This window comes from Scardinius erythrophthalmus, assembly GCF_964197995.2.
Source record: "Scardinius erythrophthalmus genome assembly, chromosome: 21".
Lineage (NCBI taxonomy): Eukaryota > Metazoa > Chordata > Actinopteri > Cypriniformes > Leuciscidae > Scardinius > Scardinius erythrophthalmus.
In genome coordinates, this window is record NC_138241.1 from 33877486 (window position 1) to 33898478 (window position 20993).

The 20993-nt window shown below is 36.2% G+C and overlaps 1 protein-coding gene across 1 annotated transcript in view; it reads right to left on the reverse strand.

The window, feature by feature from the left end:
• The window catches only part of acoxl (acyl-CoA oxidase-like), a 38722-nt gene that overhangs the window by 16337 nt on the left and 1392 nt on the right, over positions 1-20993 (reverse strand). The window contains exons 5-16 of the mRNA XM_081350622.1: positions 20979-20993; positions 19481-19595; positions 18937-19023; positions 18775-18847; positions 17594-17726; positions 16192-16226; positions 12975-13091; positions 11003-11156; positions 8065-8154; positions 5080-5189; positions 3702-3813; positions 3062-3149 (exon numbers count right to left, since the gene is read on the reverse strand). The exon at positions 20979-20993 is cut by the window's right edge and continues 84 nt beyond it. Coding sequence (XP_081206748.1) covers positions 3062-3149; positions 3702-3813; positions 5080-5189; positions 8065-8154; positions 11003-11156; positions 12975-13091; positions 16192-16226; positions 17594-17726; positions 18775-18847; positions 18937-19023; positions 19481-19595; positions 20979-20993 — 1129 coding nt within the window. The remainder of the gene's footprint in view (positions 1-3061; positions 3150-3701; positions 3814-5079; positions 5190-8064; positions 8155-11002; positions 11157-12974; positions 13092-16191; positions 16227-17593; positions 17727-18774; positions 18848-18936; positions 19024-19480; positions 19596-20978) is intronic.

Sequence of the window (20993 nt, forward strand, 5' to 3'; positions counted from 1 at the left end):
AGGAAAGACCAAAACAATATAAAACAAAACATAATTCAAATCATAATATTCTAAATTCAGCTAATGTGAATATGCATTCTAGGAAAAAAAAAAACCTGTACCAAAAAAGGTGTTGAGAAGGTGGGACTTTCAATCCTACAACCACATTATTGAGAATAAATGATTAATCGTTTCTTTGATCAGTTCAATAACTGCTTTTTTTGCACTGGGGAGGAAGTCTTTCCTTTACAAGTTTTGAAAGTAACAGTACATTGTCATAGTGCATCAAGTTCTTTTATCTCTAAAGATGAAGTAAAATTTGATTGCTCATGATATGAGCCCTTTAAAGCAGCTTTGATTGTTTAACAACTTATTTGCATTAATATTTTCCAATGTATAGACATTGTTGCATCTGTGCAGATTTTATCCCATAGTTTGAATTGACAGCTATGCTTGAATTTAAATTTAGAGTTTCCTTACAGTGCATGTGACTATGTTTTTTTTTTTTTTTTTTTTTTTTTTTTTTTTTTCAGGCAATGAGCAATGTAAATATAGTAATACATATTCTGTGATCTTTGGCTACTACTATGTGTTACAATCATATATAAGTCAGTATTAATATCATAAATGAAAGAACAGACTGGAACACTTGTATAAGGTGTGAATAAAAACCCCTCATCTCAATGTTATCAGCCCCATCTCAGAGAAAATTAGCGCATGATCTCTGTGTGTGTGTATAAGTGTGTGGGAGGAGGGTGAGAGAATGGAAATTTGCTATCAGGGGAGGAAAATATATCTTGACACACAAACCCATGTACACACACACACACACACACACACACACACACACACACACACACACACACACACACAAACAGCATGTGGAAATACTCTAGAACATCAGAGGCTCAGAATGCACAAGACTTCTCTGTTGCTTACTGAGTGTAAGAGTGAATCAGAAAGTCAAAGGGAAGTGTAACAGTGTCTTTAATGATCAAAGACGTGTGGTGAGTTTATAATCTGCACAGGCGCATGAATCACCTACTCTAAATCATATGCACTACACTGTGCTTGTGTTTGGGATACATGTAATGGTAAAATATGAAAAGTAGCATTTAGGGACCAGTTGCAACAACATCCTTGCTGTAAGAAAAAAAAAAAAAAAAAAAAAAGAGAAAAACAAGGGGGGGGGGGGGCGGTTGGTGTAATGGGGGGGGGGTGTATGTGTCTAAATGGGTTTTATATGAGAAATTATTTTCCAGGACAAATATATCAAAATACTTCAATTTACTTCAACACTGCTTGAGATATTAAGGATTATATTTTACATTATAATAATAATAAAAAAAGTATTCTTAAATATTGTTTTAATTATTTTATAAATTAATTTTGTTAAAATAGATCAATGGCAACTTACATTTTTCTAATCTCAAGGATTTTTAGACATTTTCACTGGATAATATAAGACAATAGGCTTTTTTTTGTGCAATGCTGGCATCCTAAGTGTATTAATGTATTAAAGTCCACCAGGAGTCAATCATTTTATCCCTTTAAACTCATCTTTGATCAGCAAAATTACATAATTAAAAGTTTTTTCCTTGATAGATAGGAAAAAATAGCTTGAATGTAACTCTTGCCTCATTTAGTATACGTGGTTCTATGAATATGCAAATGAGCCCCGCCTCCACTCACTCAGCTCAAAGATCCACTCGTTGACGATCACACGTTGATCTCATTGTTTACAAGGTAGAACGTCAGAAACACCAGCGATTTCAAAGCGTGTTTTTGAGACTGTCTTTGGTTCACTGCAGTTTTAAGGAGAAAATACTCAGCAATGGTGTCGACTTATGAATTTACACATGGTTTGTCTTAAAGCATATTAAAAACACCACATATAAACAACATTAAAAGCTGGATTTTCACCACAGGGGGACTTTAATGTAGAAATGTCATTTAAGTTGAAGGTAAAACCATCTGGTATATAAGTTTTCTGAATATTTTTAATGCTAAGAACAAATTCACAGTGGCCAAAATGTACAAAAAAGTTATTTGGACACTTGAGTCACACTTAAAAATGTCTAAATATCAAATATCAAGTGTCATCTGCAAACCAATTTTCTCAGAACTAAGTTTCCATTTCTGAGCCATTTCTGCAAGGACTTCATCAGCTGGTCTTTTAGGCTGTGTTCACACTTGGCATGTTTGGTTATATTAAAAACCAAAGATCTATCTATATATATATATATATCTATATCTACATTGCTCTGTTAGTGCGGTTCATTTAAATAAGTGTGTGCAATCTGAACCCTGGTGTGCACCAGACAAGTGGACCGAGACGCTGAAAAGATGGGTCTAGATCCGCTTTCAAACCAACTTTGGAGCGGTTTGACTGAAATATGAATGCAACACGGACCAAAAACTGTAAATGTTCACGCCTGTTTTTTCTCGTCATAGTCGTGATGTTGCCCATCACAGTTCAGTAAAGGCTTCAGAACCGCGTCTCACCGCAGCAGATCTTTGTATGAGTGTGTGACGGAGGGATTCCTGACGCTGTTTTGACTCCTTTACACACTTTATAAGCTCTTCACGAGTTCTCAGCTGGTCAGAACACCATCATATGTAGGGACGCACAAACAACGAGCGCATTTAGCCCAGAACACAGCATTGTTTTGGATGTTCGGTAAGTTAATAGGCCCTATATGTCATAAAAGCCGACCAATTATGTTGTGAACGAATCCCTATGTCTTTAGGTTCAGAGTTAAAATGCCAATGTGAACCCTAATCTGACCAGGACTAAATGTTTTTTTTTGGTCCGGACCAAACAAACCAAGCGAACCGAACTAAAAGTGTGAACACACACCCTAATGTTTTGATAAAAAGTGCAAGTAATGCAATGACAATCAGGCATTTGTTTAAGCGTCCAAATACTTATTGGGATCATGTACATATGACATCCGGGCATCATTCAAAGTTTTCTATGAGAATATGCATAATATGCAGAAATATATTCAAGCAAACAAGGGTAACAGCTGAACTATATATATATATATATATAAATAAATAAACTTCCCCTTTCGCTCACCTTTGTGTATGTGTGCCATTGCCAAAGTGATCACGTGATGTAAACAAGCGTTCCAGGCCATAAAAAACTCATCTTTGTTTTTCTCTATCTGTTCAAGGGAATAAATAGCATGGAATTTACAATTTACAGTTTCAGGAAAACGGAGCAGATATATAGATGACTCATGTTGCTTTTTTGTTCAGTTAAATACTCTCTGGTCTACATGTGGCAAATCATTGGTGTGACATATCAGCGGTGTATTGGCCACCTAAAAAAAGGGAAACTGCACGCTCACTCTCGCTCGTATTCAAGGTAAATCATCACCACTGTAATCCCCATACGTGTTTTGTTGAACTAATCACATTTACTGTACACGAATCACGCCACAGTTCTAACAAACAAAATAAGCTCATGCAATTTACACATGAACACGAGCGGAGATGACAGTAGTTCATTTTTTAGTTTCTCTAAAAAATCGAAGCAAATTGAATATAAATGAAATGAAATGATCTTTCTACTGGAGCTTAAAAGATTGGCATTTTATAGCCAATATATGTATAAATAAAGCATTTCACAGCAACTCACACTTGCTATACATCTTGTCACCCGCTCTGCCTTAAAATAAGCAGTGTTAAAACACAGAGGAAACAGAGCGACTGACCTTCGTGTAAAGTCGACTTGCTAGACTGCGCTGTAACACCCTTTCCCTGTAGCTCACCGCTTTCAGCAGGAACATTAGGTCTGCTACTTTGTCCACACTGAAGCCAAGAAAGCTAGATAAACAAGGAAATAGCCAAAAGAAATACAGATTAACTCAGTCAAACAAAGAGATACTGTATACAATCACTATCAGAATCGCCTCTAGACACACACACACAAAAAAAGCTGATTTTATTCAGCCTATGACGGACGACTGAAAATCTCCACTTGGGTTAATATGTTATGAATAGCAGGCCAGAAAACAATTTAACACCTATCAAATTTTCCTCTTAGGCTAAATTGCTAAATTGTTGACCTAACTGTGTGTAAACACACCGAGGGCAGACAGGTTCCTTAGGGGCGAACCGTGTGTGTGTGGCTTTCAAGGGTGGAGTGTTTGATCGCTGGGTGACAGAAGCTGATCTTACAGGAACAGATGATGAGCATTACAGAGTAACTTTGCAGATTTTCAACCTTGTATTGTAAATGCAAATGAACAATGTTTACTCGTTCTCTGTGTTACCCGGACTGAGAAATTCATGTTTATTTTTAGACTTCTGACAGATCCAGGCCTTTCATGAAAACGACAGAGTATACTTCCACGTGTTTGTATCCCTGCCCACGGATAGTCGGATCGACAGGTTTATTAACATCTATCTATCTATCTGTCTGTCTTTCTGTCTGTCATTCTGTTGATCTATCTATCCATCGTTCTGTTTATTGATCTGTCTATACATCTGTCTGTCTGTCTGTCTATCTGTCTATCTCTCTCTCTATCTATCTATCATTCTGTCATTCCTATCCATCGTTCTGTCTATCCATCTGTCTGTCTATCTATCATTCTGTCGTTCTATCCATCGTTATGTCTGTCTGCCTGTCTATCTGTCTGTCTATCTATCTATCTATCTATCTATCTATCTATCTATCTATCTATCTATCTATCTATCTATCTATCTATCTATCTATCTATCTATCTATCTATCCGTCCGTCTATCTGGACTCTATAGCAGCTTTCATTGGACTCCGACATGTAAAACAACCAATCACAGTTCGTTTCCGACTGTTCCGCGTCATGTTTAAGGGTGTGAAAATGTAAAGTCGATGTGCCTACGATAACAAACCTGCAAGCATCTGATAAATCTTTCATTCAAGAAGGTTGTGCAAGTTTGCTGCAACAATGGCGCTGCAAAACTTCACATACTTCCATGCATCCAGCATGGAAAATTCAGCATTTAGTTGTCTGTCTATCTGTCTGTCTGTCAGTCTATCTGTCTGTCTGTCCGTCCGTCCGTCCATCTAGCTATATATCTATCTATCTGTCTGACTGTCTCACCTCTTACCTGGTTCTAAGGCTGTCTGACACTGAGCTGGTCCAGTTTCTAATCAGTCCCATCACCAGGTTGTTCCCCATCTGTTTGGTGTGCTGGGTTAGCAGCTCTCGTACCACCACCTACACATGCACAACAACAGAAGACTGCTTAAAGACAAGCTGAAGGGTAAAAGAACTGCTTACGCACATATTACTGTAAAGTAAAAAAAATCCTTGAAATATGTATCAAAATATGTGTCCTTGAGAAGTGCATTTTATTGGGCTTTTAAAAAATGTAAGTTCAACTAATTGCATTTAATATAAATTTTAACTATAATACATTTTAATTTAATTGCCATTAAAATGCAATTAAGTGTACAAACACATGGCGTTAAGTATATTCTTTTAAAATATACTATTTCCGTTATATACTCTTTTTAAAAAGTATGCTAAAGAGTACACTATTCAAAAAACGTTCAGTGGGGTTCCAGTATATAGAACTCTAGGGTTCTTGACTCAATTGTAAAGAACAGTCTTAAATGATTGCATAAAACTTTCATGTTTAATGGGTTATTTCAAAATGTTCTAGTGATTTTCCGAGCTGCCCTAATTCATAAAACGTAATTCTACATACACTACGCTACTCCACCCTGTCTTTAGCATAAAGGAGTCTCCTAATGGTCAAAACTTCCCTTTAGTCATTAGCGTTCCTCGAGGGATCCCACAATCACACAACATCGCTCTCTAAACAACACAAACTAAACACGCGACTCCAGAGAGTCAATGACTCATTGTGTCCTAATCATTGTGTATGTTTCTGCCCTACATACGCAAAAACCTAAAATAACCTCATCTACTTCTTTTTTCACATCTGCAGCAAGTACAACTGCATACTGTAAAACAATCTTCTCAAAGTAACCGATTGGACACACTCTTTCAGGGCGCAGCCAAAACGTAACAGTGTGCTGGTCATGTGTATGAAATTTGGAGCTAAATGCTAATTTCCCTCATGACAGGTGACACTAAAATCTTTTAATAACTTCATTAGACTGATGTCCAATGGAAAAGTCCCCACAACCAATCTGAGAGCGGGACTGAGGAATAAAAAGAGGGTCTTGGTTTAAGTGGCTGGCAGAGCCTCTCACGATTCTTGTGACTTTAGTTTAATCACTCCCAGCACCCTCTATTTTCACATGTCCCAATATGACCTTCGCATTGGTTAATCATTTGTTGTTAGCTTAATCAAATCAGAGTCCTTACAAATTTAGCCAAAAACCTTTTGATTTTTTCTTTAAAACAGCAAACCTGCAGCAGAATTATATTAAAGTAATAGTCAAAGGAAGCAGGCCACAGCTTAAAAAGAGAATTTTGTTATAAATCCATGTTTTCCAGGATTCAAAGTGATCATATCATGAGACATGTATTTCTTTTGCAACATAAAAAGAGTTTGATGCACTACAAATGAATGCTGTGACTTTCAGACCTCAAAACATGCACTTTTTTTAAATGATCTCAATGTTAGAAAAGAGTGGTTCAAACAACAAAAACAACAGTCATCATTTACTTTCATGTCGTTCCATTTTCTCCAGAATGTCACAAGACTCGTGTGAAACAATAACGTTTGACGTCACTGACATCAAACCTAGTCATATGGACTAGTTTATAGTACTTTTTTGTCCTTTGTAGTGCATGAGGTTGAGTAAATGAAAATATAAAAATAATTATAGACATTTATAATGGTACAAAAGATTTCTATTGCAAATAAATGCTGTTCTTTTGACCTTCCTAATCCTGAAAATCAAGGTTTCCACAAAATTATGAAGCAGCACAACTGTTTTCAACACGGATATTAATAATCAGAAATGTCTTGAGCAGCAAATCATCATATTAGAATGATTTCTATGTAATGTAATGATGCTGAAAATTCAGCTTTGATCACAGGAATAAATTACATTTTACAATATATTCGAATAGAAAACAGTTATTCATAATTGTAATAATATTTCACAATATTACTGTTTTTACTGTATATTTGATCCAATAAATGCAGCCTTGGTGCATTTTTAAACATCTTTCAAGAACATTTAAAAAAAAACGTCTTTTTAAAAAAAAATGACTAACGCAAGTTTTAGAAGAAGAAGCTTATGCTAAAATTAGCATTTCTTGAAAAGTTCCAATTCTGATCCCGCTATTAAATGTAACAATACAGAATTTAAAAAGCTAATATTTTGTAACTATAACATTTCATAATATTCAAAACTCCAAGGATGTTATCAAGTATTAAATTAGGGGGACAAATGTACATGATTAAGAAAACATAATAGTTAATGTTGTCACTGTGGTTTTGACAACACCATCAGCCTGTTTCCAAGGTTTCACTTGCATTACTTTATTTTGGTACTGAAGGGGATAATCTAAATTCAGCAGAAAATAGATGTCTTTAGGCCTCGGCAAGCTGTGAATGCAGACGTTGTGTGCGAGTCTCCATGCGTGCGAGTCTCTCTATGCATGTTATGTGTGTATGTGTGTCATCTTATGTGTCTATAATCGATGTGGTGCTAATCAGAACCGGCTTAAAATGAATCACAAAGCTGATCTAATTACCCCAACAGTTATCTTATAGCCAGCCCCCATACTAGAGACACATTATTATTGCAGATTCAATCGTGTGCAATCGCATCAAAATGACCCCCTTTATTCTAATGCCTTCATAATCCACTTAATTCAATTTAGTTTGTGAGACACAGTTTATATTTTAAAAGAATTGGCGCTTGTCTAGTTTTCCCTCCAAGCGGTCATCATGTTGTTTACACTGTCTTGTTTGTCTGAACATGGGTATTTAAATGTGATATTGCACTATATTAAGGGATATCTCCAAAAAAAGTAGGAAAACAAATAACAACCTTAAGGAAAAAGATGGTGATAAACATGACCCTTGTGACCAAGTGTTTTGTCCCCAGTTTTATAAGTGCATTTGTTGTGTGGTGTCATCTAGTCGGGTAGTGTTTATGAATACCTGAAGCATGACCATGTTGTCACCCTCAAATGTGACAAAGACGTCGGAATCGCACTTCAGAGACGGAATACGGTTTTCCATCATGAAGCCCTGGGGGAAAATCAACCACAGTTCATGTTTAAATGTGGCTACAGGAAATAAAGGCAATCAAAATATGCACAGATGTTATGACATACACTTATGGACATTGTTTAAATATAATATCATCCACTTTAAGGTTTATATAACTATTGAAACAAAGTTTAGAGTGCTAAACACTGCACTTTATTTGACCACTTTCAATGTGTTTACTCAAACTCATATAATTACCATAAAAGTGAATAGAAATTACTTTTTTTTTTTTGCAGTCGCTTTTTTTAAATGACTGAGACTAATTAAGTTTTCCATTTTCAGGGTTTAGTTTTCGATGGTGAAACGAAGGAAAAACAGACAAGATTGTGTCTAAAATGTAAGTAATTTAATATGAACTACTTGTTGCTTATAAAACTGTTGTATAAAATCAATATGACATTTGCAATATCGTCCTGGCATTCAGGAAAAACAGAACTCCTGCTCGCATGATATTGCTTTGCTTAACTACTGTATGTCATGGGCCCTATCTTACACCCGGCGCAATGCAGCGCCAAGCGCGACGCAAGTGTTTTTTGCTAGTTTCAGCCCGACGCAGTTATCATTTTCACATCCTGCGCCACGTTGTTTAAATAGCAAATGCATTTGCGCCCATTTATGCGCCCACAGGCATTTAAAGGGAATGGGAGATGAGACTCTGATTGGTTTAACACATGTAAATCCCAAAACACACCCATTACTCATAAAGAGAATAGGGACAACCCTTTTAGACCATGCGCCGACCATTTTTCCCGTCGTTAAACTAGCAAAAGTGGATTCGGACACATGGCCTAAGTGAACTTGCGCCCTGCGCTTTAGACCATGCGCTTAGATCGTTAAAATAGGGCCCTATATGTTAAAGGGGACCTATTTACAAGAGGTAATATAAGTCTCAGGTGTCCCCAGAATGTGTCTGTGAAGTTTCAGCTCAGAATACCCCACAGATCATTTATTATACCATGTTGTAAATGCCCATTGTTGAGTGGAAGGTAAAACATGCTGTTTTCGTGCATGTGTCTTTAAATGCAAATGAGATGCAGAAGCCTTTACAGCCTGTGCCTGGGATACTCTGCCAAAAACTAAAACATCTGTTTGGTTTTGATTATCATCTCTATCACGGTCACGCTCATTTGACAGATATCAGTCTAAACTTCTGGCTATCAGACGATGAGTCCCGTGAGTATTAAACTGAGTTTTCTTTCACGTCTTATTGCGCTTAAACTGTCAAATAAACACAAGGTTGTCTAAAACACACAAAGTTCACATGAACGTAAACAGCAGGGAAAGAAATCGCATGTGTATATTAGATCTGTGTGTTAAAGTGAAAGCAGCGTAATATACAGTACCTACTGCTGTATATGCTGTTAATATGAACCAAACAACAAAATAACAACAGAAAATCACTCACTGCTCTTGACTGAATAACTTTAGTAGCTTTAATAAGAATACACTTCTTACTTGAATGCTGCTGTTAAAGGAGATAAACATGACAGACTGTGTACAGCTCACTGAGGGGGCGGAGTCTATGCTAATAGGTCAGCAGTCGTGGGCGGGGCCTACACATTACATAGAAACTGCAAACGGCTTATTCTGAGACACTGCTTATGATTTATGGGGATTAAAAAAAGGAGAGGGTGGATTTTTACCATTATAAGGGGGTTGTATACAAACACTTCATTTATGTTCAAACACCATGTAAAAGTGAATTTTACATAATAGGTCCCCTTTAAACATATAGGAGGCTATTTTTTCACCCACATATTGAATTTTTGCTGGCATTTTTGATTAATTTTGGTAGTATTTTTGCCCTAGACCCCAACCAATTAAGTGGATTCTGAAGAAAATGTGATTCAAGGATGCTAAAATGTTGTAAATGATTGCCAGGATGTTGATATATGGTTGCTAAAGTGTTCAGAGTGGTTTTTAGCACACTAATATGCAGTTGCTAGAGTGTTTTGGTAAGTTCTTGAGCGTTTCTAAGTGGTCACTTACTGGTCCAAATGGTCAATAACCCCCTGCAAGGCTTGAGTTATAGTAATAATGATGCTTATCTTAGTAAACACAAATAATACTGATGGAGGAACCATTTGTTTACAGTTTATAGTGCCTGTTTGTTTGACAATACATTAGACACTTTTGTAAAAAAAAAAAAAAAAAAAAACCCTCTCAAACTTAACACGATTGCTGTTTTCTGTCTTACTGTGAGATTTGCGCTGCGTGAGAGCAATAATTTTTAATGTTAGATGTGTGAAAACAAAAAGGTAACCTGTGATCTCGGTTTACTTTTTATGGAATAGATCAGCCCTCTGGTTTCACACATTTTATATATATATACATACGTATATATATACACACTGTTCATGTCACAAGCACCAAAAGCCAACAAACAGCGCAGGCTATCAATGAGATCTAAGTGTGTTGATTACATCACCGATATTTAAATTAATAAATCATAAAACAACACTGTATATAAAATCTACATATTAAAAAAGAGAGTTAAAAAGAACGGTTTGGGCCATTTTTGTCTTTACCAGATAATTTTAAATTGTCCAGTAAAGGTCCTAGATACATAGATTTATAAATAATATGATACAAACTGCATGTATAGTAATAACTATAAAAGCAAAATGCATTTTAAAATTTTATTAGAGTCGAGCATATGAAACATGTCAATGTCTACTGCTCACATACGCTAACACTGTCCACAAAACGTCAATGCAAGTTATTCTTTGACAGTTCAGGATGTTTGTATTTCACACCACAGGACATTAGTATCTGTGTATATGTGTGTGTGTTAGGTGTAAAGAGACACACACACACACTCACTCACCATGCCGCCAGTACACTCACGGCAGTCTTGCAGACACGCGAGGTTCTCCCACGTGCTGTAGGCTTTGAGTCCTGCGACGAGGGCTTGCAGAGCGCGATTGCTTTGAAGGTCCTGACCCTGACACAACGCATCATCCATCAAGCCCGCTGCGTATCTGAGAACAAACGTAGGAACACACGTTCAATGCACATACATTACAAATACAATGTACATATTTTTGAAAGAAATTGTGTTCATCAAGAATGGAATAATGTTCTAAAACTTTTCTACTTCAAATAAATGGTGTTCTTTCTACTCGTCAACTGTTTTCAACATTGATAATAATCAGAAATGTTTCAAATCATCATATTAGAATGATTTCTGAAGGATCATGTGACACTAAAGACTGGAGTAATGATGCTGAAAATTCAGCTTTGATCACAGGAATCAATTACACTTTACACTATCTTAAAATAGAAAATTAAGTAATTGCAATACTGCTGTTTTTACTGTATTTTATCAAATAACTGAAGCCTTGGTGAGCAGAAGAGACTTCTTTATTATTTTTTTAATCATCAAAACACTGTAAAAAAGTGAATAAATACGTCGCTCATTTTTCAAATCTCTCTCTCAGACTTTCACTGAACAGATTTTTTTGACCATCACATTTAGTTCTCTTTTATTTTCCAATAGAGTGCAGACGCATCAGATAAATAGTAATGAAATCTACAGTGGTTTCTCAGAAGGAGGCATCTGAGTTCTTCTTTTCCTTTAATTCTTCTCCTGTGGTATTTCTCAGAATGTGCAACTGACCTGAATTACACAAAGACAAGAGACCTCCAGTGGAGGCCAGTGAAACTGCCACTTTACCTTTATGTTTATTACATAAATGAACTGATATTATATGTGCCTTCAGTGCAATGTAAGTCACACTGGATAAAAGCATCTGCCAAATACACATTTTGTTTTGTTATTCAACAGCAAAAATTCATCTATGTTTATCCATGTCCAGTTGAGTTGCTCAACTAGTCCTCAGTTTCTTTAGTTCTTTGTCGGTTGTTGTCTTTGTAATGATGTTTGTCCTATACGCCAAAGAGTTTTGTTTTTCATTCATTAATGACCGTTTGCATTTAGATCCTCACCTCAACTTCTTTCTTGACTCAAAGTTACAACTAGAAAGATAAAATGCTGTTCATATTCCTCACAGCAGTTTTTTTAATAAGAATCTTTAACACAACTTCATTGGTAATATTATTGGCTTCTTTACATTTACGAGTGGGAATCGAACCCATGACCTTGGTGTTGCTCTATTGTTTAAGCTACAGAAAAACTTCTTTAAATGGCTCCTATTATGCTTTTTTGCATGTTTGCACTTTGTAACTTTGTCATTTTTCATGCTCAAACAGCAACAGTATAAACTAAAGAAAGATTAGTTTATAATGTTGCTGTTTGAGCATGAAAAATTACAAAGTTACAAAGTCCCTCGGTGGGAGATCTTCTCTATATCAGTGTCAGTGTTTCTGAACTCCTGAAACGCCTCCATTGTAGTTTTGTTTTCTTCCGAACACGTCACAATATTCCTCATTTAAATAATTCATATGCAAATTAAAGGGGCGGGGCCTGGTTGAGTTAGAAAGTAGTGTGTTGAAACTCGCAGTTATGATAAGGGACGGGGCCAATCACAACACACCGATCCAGCCGTCCAATCTTCATAGAGACCGGAACTAAACAGAGCGTTACTGACAGACTGGGAAAAGAGGAGCCGCAACAATGGAGAATATGTGAAAAATAATGTGTTTTGAACATTCAAGCATTAAAACCTATCCTAGAAGAGCCCAAAAACAAAATCAAGACTTTGAAAAGGGCATAATAGGTCCTCTTTAAAGTAAATTAAACACCTTGTTCTTTCCTCACCGTTTGAACCAAATCATCAGCTAAATAAATACTTATAAATGATATAATAGATCAAATATAGAGTGGGAAGTAGATTAACCTTGTGGTGAAGGTGAGAGCGAGGGCGGCAGCGAGATGTGGCATCAGTCTCAGAGACTGCGTCTGGTGCTCGATGATCTTTACCTCTTCCTGGTCCTTCGGACCGAACTGTCTGCGACTGTGAAAGAGACATTACGCACATGTGATGATGGTGAAGAAGTTTCATTCTGCACACCTACACAGTCAGAAACCTCTATCTCTGGGAAACACAATCACATACAAACCAAACCAGACACAGAAAGGGGTCGCAGCAAAGGGTCAGACATCCCACAACACACCTGGATGTGTGACGAAACACCGGAGGACATGAACCGATAACCTTACACGTAACCGCGCTCCTCTAACCGCACGCTAATACTGAGCGCATGCATTTGTGGGTGCGTGTAAGTGTGTTGATGAAGGCATACTGTGGTGGACGTCTTGGTCTTGCGTCTGCATGTGTTTGTGTCTTTCTGCTGTACTAAAGTTGAGCTTTGTACACCTGTTACCCTTGAAGTACCACAAACTGTATCTCTACATCTAACATATGCAGGTGGCTTCCCCACAGAGCAGACGCGATGGGAGTGTGTGAGTGTGTGCGCGCGTATGTGTGGTTTTAAAGGTGAGAAGCCCACACAGAAATCCTATTGTAACTCACATCATCTAAAGTCGAGAGCATTCTCCTATACAGGCCGCTTCGAATTAAACAGATGCCTTTATGTATAGTCACATGCTATATATAAAGGCAAATTCGGTTGCTGATGCCATTGTAGAAACACTAAACACATTTATTACTAGGGCTTTATCCAATACAGATGGCTGTAAAGCAGCTTCAGTATTAATGTTCAAATAAATACAACTTTGGCATAAAGCAGCACTAAAAAGACAATAGTGTCATTATTCATCATCGCACATCAGTTCAGTGTTGATTCAGTTTAGTTCGATAACAGTGTAAAGTTCATCAAATTATGAAACGAGGTTATAAGCAGCTCTACAGAGGACAATACAGTAGTTATTCAGATCAAGTCAGAATGATGTTGCAAAGATGTACTCTGCAACCAAAAATGACCAAAAGTAGGTTGTTGTTGAGATCAACAGCTGGCCATGTGATCTCGACACAGCGGCCTTCGTGAAGGAGGATTGCTTTATCTCTTGGCTTTTTTAAAAGTCATTTTCAATTAATTTCTTTAGAACTAAACCTGTTTTTCGTCAGAACACAGACCTTTACCACAGCATCTATGAACTATTTTGAACTACAATATTCTCTAGTAGGACATATAGAAGACAACGGAAGACACAGTGGAACCACATGAAGTAAAGCACACACTTACAATTTCCTGAAGACTTGATGAAATGCAAAAAGTGCCGTCTACCATCTGAACAATTGTCCTTCATAACACGAAAGAGATGACAGCGCTGTCTGTTGTGATTTAATTCGCAACGCATTTACAACCCACATACTTCCTACTGGACATCCTATATAATATTTTTCAAATATGATGTTATTTGCTATTCGGCAGAATCTTAATATAATTAGGTTATCTTAATATAATTATATAATCTTAATACAATTCTGATTCTGTTGCATCACCTAAAAGCTATTTGGCTATTAGGCAGTATTTGTTAATTGAAATAAAATGAAATATAAATACTTAAAATACGGAAATAAAATGTAATTAAAGCTACATAAAAATATATTTAAAGCTGCAGTCCGTAACTTTTTTGGGTTAAAAATGATCCAAAGTACATTTTTGAGCATATCCATAACCTGCCGGTGTTCATAACTATCTGCTTGCCTTCAAACCGGTAAGCTTGTAATAATGTTTTTAATTCCAGCGGTACTGGTGGATTTCTGTGGGAAATTCGAGCATGTCTTTGCATCATTACGTCACATCCGTAGAGTCTCGGCTAGTCGGCGATGAGTGTGAGGATGCTGGAGGTGGAGATTTATAGCCTTTTCTCACAGCACTGGATATAATTAAACTTAGCAATTTAATGGCGGATTGCAGATTTCGAACAGAGATGGCGACAAAGAGGAAAAACTACAGACTGCAGCTTTAAATATATATATTTTTTTATATATAAATATTTTATATTTAATAAAAATAAACAGAAATATTTTTCAGAATTAAACTAAATGACCCAAACTGAAACTAAATATAGAAAATAAAAATATAGAAAATTTTAAATTTTAATAAATACTATAATAGTATATAAATAATAACACTTAATTAATGTGAACAAACAGCTGCATGAAGAAAGGTCATTTTACAGACAGAGCAAAACTGCAAAGACAAACATTATTTTCTGACATGTTTAATATTTCACAATAATACCAACGGATTATTTCACGTCGACTTTACGTGATTGCATATAGCTTTTGAAGAAAGCATCAATCTCTGTAAAGCTCTTATCATTGCAGTGACCATTAAAAATAACCAATGGACGACTAGACGACTTGGTCCACGAGCAACACAAGCTCAACTTGACCACCAGCTGTTCGACCGTTGTTTTTAACCTTCAGAAAGTCTGAAGCGCAAGGGTTTGGTGGCGCATGTCGTAATAAAACAAACTCAAACCAAGAAGAGGTGTGGTGGGCTGAGAGCTTGGAGCCTGATAACTGTGAGTGCGGTTTCTCTATCACACCTGGCGGGGCCCGAGCGCTCATACGTGTTTTGGTACCAAAGCCGTGGCTCTTTGTTCCTCCGCTGATACGTGTGCGAGTGGGTGCGCAGAGCTGTTTTGCAAATGGAAAACCTGCAACTATAGAAAGCAAACATTTCCTCTCTTTCTGTATTTTTTTCACTCTGGGGATGCCATCTTCAGAGACACCCTGCAGCCGCCCACGCAGACGCACACACACACGCACACGCACACACACATGCAGAAAGCCACATGTGAGGAAGACAGATCTGCAGCGGACCAGAGTATCCCTCTGAACTGGATGTTCACTGCGCCTGCGGTGAGGAGAAACTCCACGCGTCACGCCGCTCTCATGTTGTTTTCACTCATTTCTAGAGTTTGTTGTTTATTTGTCTCTCCCCCGAGACCACATAAATAGCTTTTGAAACTCATCGATGGAGTTTTGATGTCAGTTTTTGCGTTTGAAGGAGCGCTGCTTTAAAATACCGATAAATAATTACAGGGAATTCTTTTGATCTGCATTGCATGAACTTGCACAACATTCACACACACACACACACACACACACACACACACAGATTTTTTTAACATCCTACCTGTGACTGTAGCGTACTGCGATGACAAGCCCCAACTGCACAGAAAACACAGATTTAGCACACTGTGTAAAGGTGAAGACTAGTCATTAAGACGTGCTTTATATACTTTAAAGCAGTGGTTCTCAACAAGGGGATCGAGGCTCTCAAGACAGTCTAAAATGATTTCAAATCAGATAAAACATCTAAAACTCAAAATGTAAGATGATGCCATATTTCTTATTTTAATTCATTCCCTCAACACCTGCCATTTTATTTAAGAACCAGGATTTCAAGACCTGGAAAAGTCATGGGAATTAGTAAAATCTTAAAAAGTCATGGACATTTTTATAACAAATATACATTTTTGTAGTTATTGTCAAGCTCTAAAATAGTTTATAATTGTGAGTAAAAAAAACTATCAATGCAATCACAAATTCATTAATAATATGTAAACGCTGAAAAACTTTCAGTTATTGAAATTTATTCTGTAATATTTTATTTAAAATGTTCATAATTATTTTAATTAAGTAAATGTTATTATTCTAAATATAATTAAGAATATTTCTATAAATATTTAACTCATTTATACTGCCATTGCTAGTTGCTGTAAATGAAAAAGCTTAAAAATGAGCAGCTTTTTTTTTTTTTTTTTAGCAGAAGTATCTGGGAGAGGGGCTTTAAATATCAGAGTCAGAAAGGTTGAGAACCGCTGCTCTAAAGTAAAGAAAATGTTGTCATTGGTAATAATTAAAGCCACAGTTCACCCAAAGATGATCATTTACTCAACCTCATGTTGTTAATGCGCAAGCAGCTCTTTTTCATACAAGGAAAGTGAATGTGGTCTCCATCCACTTTCACAGTATGGGAAAAAGCTGCACTTTTGTGTCCTATGCAAGATAGAACAGTCACAGAACAATACGAGGGAGAATAAATGACTGAGTTGATCTATAATTAACTGAGCCATCCTTTAATTTCAGCCTACATTTAATGACATAGCTACGTCTGATCTCTGAGAATGCTGTACGCGAGTGTTGTTATTGTGAACTGAAACTAAAGCTGAAATTAAATATAAATATAACATGAAAAACTTAAACTTAAAAAAATGGAAATTAGAAACATTGCCTTGCAACTAACTGAAATGAATAAGTTGAAGTGCTAATATGATGTACATAACAAAATTCCTAAAACTTAAACTAAAATAAAAACTGAAAATATCAAAATAAAAGTGAATTTAATAAATAAATAGTATATAAATAATACACTGTTGTGTTATTGAGAAATAATTACATGTCTCCCTCTTGTGGTGAAGCTGATGCATTATTGACTTTCACACAGAGAGGTTTGTGATGGTGCATGATACTCATATTTCCTGACAATAAACATGGATTTGTTTAAAGTAGAGTTGTGTTGGATGTGAGAAAACCTTCATGGCTGCCATGGCCTGTACGGTGAGACCCAGACGGGTGGGTGTCAGGGCAGCGAGCATTGCATTGAAGCGCCGGCTCTTACTGACGACAGGAGACGAGTACAAACCCTCAGCTGACACAGAACCAAACCTGCAACACACAGATACAATCATTTAAACACCACAGTCTACCTGAGTATTGTTGCTGACCATGTCCATCTCTTTATGACCACAGTGTATCATCTTCTGATGGATCCTTCCAGCAGGATAACATGCCGTCACAAAGCTCAAATCATCTCAGACTGGTTTCTTGATCATGACAGTGAGTCACTAAACTCAAACGTCTCCACAGTCACCAGATCTCAGTCCAGTAGAGCAGATTTGGGATTTGCTGGAACGAGAGATCATCCGAGAAATCTGCAGCAACTGTGTGAAGCTTTCATGTCAATATGGACCAAAATCTCTGAGCATTGTTTCCAGCATCTTGTTGAATCTATGCCATGAAAAATTAAGGCAGTTCTGAAGGCAAAACGGGGTCCAACTGGTACTAGCTAAGTGGCCAGTGAGTTTATATATATATATATATATATATATATATATATATATATATATATATATGAAGAGTTCAGATGCAAAAGCCTCTAAGTGCCATCTGAAATTTTCTTCTAGAATGATCATTTTTATCAAGCTCGTATATTTACGTTCAGTAATTTCACTTAAATGACAATTAATAGGTAATTTTCATTGCCATTAAAGTGAAATAACTGAACATAAACATACAAGCTTGATAAAAATGACCATTCTAGAAGAGAATTTCAGAAGGCTTTTACATCTGAACTCTTCATATATATATACATATATACACAGTATTATTTCATATTTATCACTATTTACAATATTCCATTTATATTAGAATCAAAGCATTTATATAATTTTTCCAGTCATTTAAAATCCATGGATATGGATTTTAAAATAATTTTATAGCGATTATACTCGTAACATTTCTGGACAATGAATGATTAACTACAAAAACAAACATTTGGATTCCCTTTAGAAATGTCCATGATATCTCAAGATTTTTTTAATTTAAATGATTTTTCTCAGGTTTGTGAATCCCAATTTTAGGTTTTTCATGGCCATTATTATAACAGTATCTTTATGGTTCACGATGCCTAATCTAATTCCGACCGTTAACTCACTTTCCCAGCAGATTTTCCCGTGGTATCCGTACGTTATTAAATATCAAAATGCCATTGTCAACCCCATTCAGACCTGTGTAAAAACAAATATAAAGTAGACCAATCAAATCTGGAAAACATTATTCAGGAGGGCTGTATTGTAAAACAGTGTGCTCGTATTACCCTCCTTGTGCTTCATGTCAATGGTCGTCACTCCCGGCCACATGACTCCATTCTGATCACGGATCGGCACAATAAAACAGTGAGGACCTGAGACAGACATGTTCTCAATAAGACGCATGATTTGAGGTGTTATTCATATTCATAAAACAGATTATGTGCCAAAGTTTAACACTTAGCGAAAAGAGTTTGTTAAAATCATTAACTCCAAGTATATGCAGTGATGCTTGCATAAACTAATAATACAAACATTTTGTTCTCATACTCACAGTTCATTCTCTTTATCAACACTGAGATTCATGCTGAATCATTTTTTAACACATCAATTGGTGCATAACACAGAATGCTAAGCATTTTTATATTTTCCAAGCATTTTTAGATAGCAAACTGATGAGCACCAAACTTTGCCACAAATGATTACAGATATAGTTGTGAATGCATGTCTAAATATAGACTATTGAGCACAAACAAGGTGTTAAAAACAAAACATGTGCGGACAGGTTCGTGATTATAATTTAAGTGTGAACGGTCGTTGCATCTGTCTTACCCTGAGATTCTGCATTTATAATGAGCTGAGCAAATACAGCAGCGTAGTTTCCTTTCATTGCGTTCCCGATGTACATTTTCTGAGCATCTTCGGAAGGCGTGTGAATAATAAACTCCTGTGAAACAATATGGGCTTCATGTAAGAATCTTCATGTTTTGATCACTTTTTATTGCCAGCTTGTAATGAAACTTAAGAAATAAGGCCTTCCCTTCTATGACAGCCTGTAGACTGTTTTTTATGTGAAGAACTTGGGACGTTTTTACCGGGAAAATCAAAAGGATGTGATGTTTAATGTTCAGGATAATGCAGAAAGAGCCATTCTGTATTGTAATGTCAATGTGTCGTGCAAAGAAAAGGGGTTAATTCAAACTATAGTCTCACATCTATATAGTCTATAGTCTCAAATATACTTTATAATCAAACTATCATAACTGTGTAATTTTAACGACCTCATACGTCGACATATCCACATCGCTATGATCAGATGCTTTCTTAACTGCTGTTTTCTCACCACTGTCATTTTTGTGTGTTTATTTTGTTATTGAGAGGAAAGCGCAGCACATATTTACATATTCATCTAAACGTCGCAGCGTGAACGGCATCTGGATGTTCGTTAACAGTATATCTCTGCAAAAATATTTCCAACTTTGCCGTGAGTATATCAGAGACTTGAATCACGTTCAGTCTCTTGTACGTTACGTGTGCACGAGCAATAAGTTGCTGACTGCAGTTCACTTAATGGCCACCGGTGTCACTAATAACAAAGGTTTCTGAATTCTACACATATCACCTTTAAGCTCAAATCTTTGTCTATTTCACAATTATCCAACTAAGTGTGGATTTGAGAAGTTTGTGAACAGGATCTCTAGATACGAGATCCATTTCTTCTGTACTTCAGTCTGTTTCCCACAAAGCTATTAATAATAATAATAATAATAACAACTTTATTTTTATATAGCCCCTTTAAAGCAGCTTCCCAAAGGCGCTTAACATGATAGAACAAGCAAATAAAAATACAACACACAGAATTTTAAAATTAAAAATTAAAAACAACAGACTAGAGTATAAAAGTCAAGACAAGCAAGGAAAAGCCAACCTAAAATAAGATTTAAAAATATTTTGATTCTGTGCATCTCTATGGGTATCTCTAATATTTGGGTTCGGAAATAACTGAATATAGCTGATTTTTTTTTTTTTATCATAGTATTTGTTGTATGTTCTGTATCTCCTCTAATTATTTTTTCTTTTCTTTTCGTACAGCACTTTGGTCAACCTTGGTTGTTTTCAAACGTGCTTTATAAATAAATATTCCTGTAATATTGCATGCTTTTTACTTTGGAGTTTGACGGTATAAATCACCAGCCATATTTTACGACATAAGTAGATGATGCCGGAATTCAAATTTTGGGGTGAACTATTCGTTTAAAATTTGCATTGCAATCACTATTGAGCCTAGATCGTCCAGTAGACAAAAGCATAGAGTAGACCTGGGTATTACCTGTGAGTATTGATC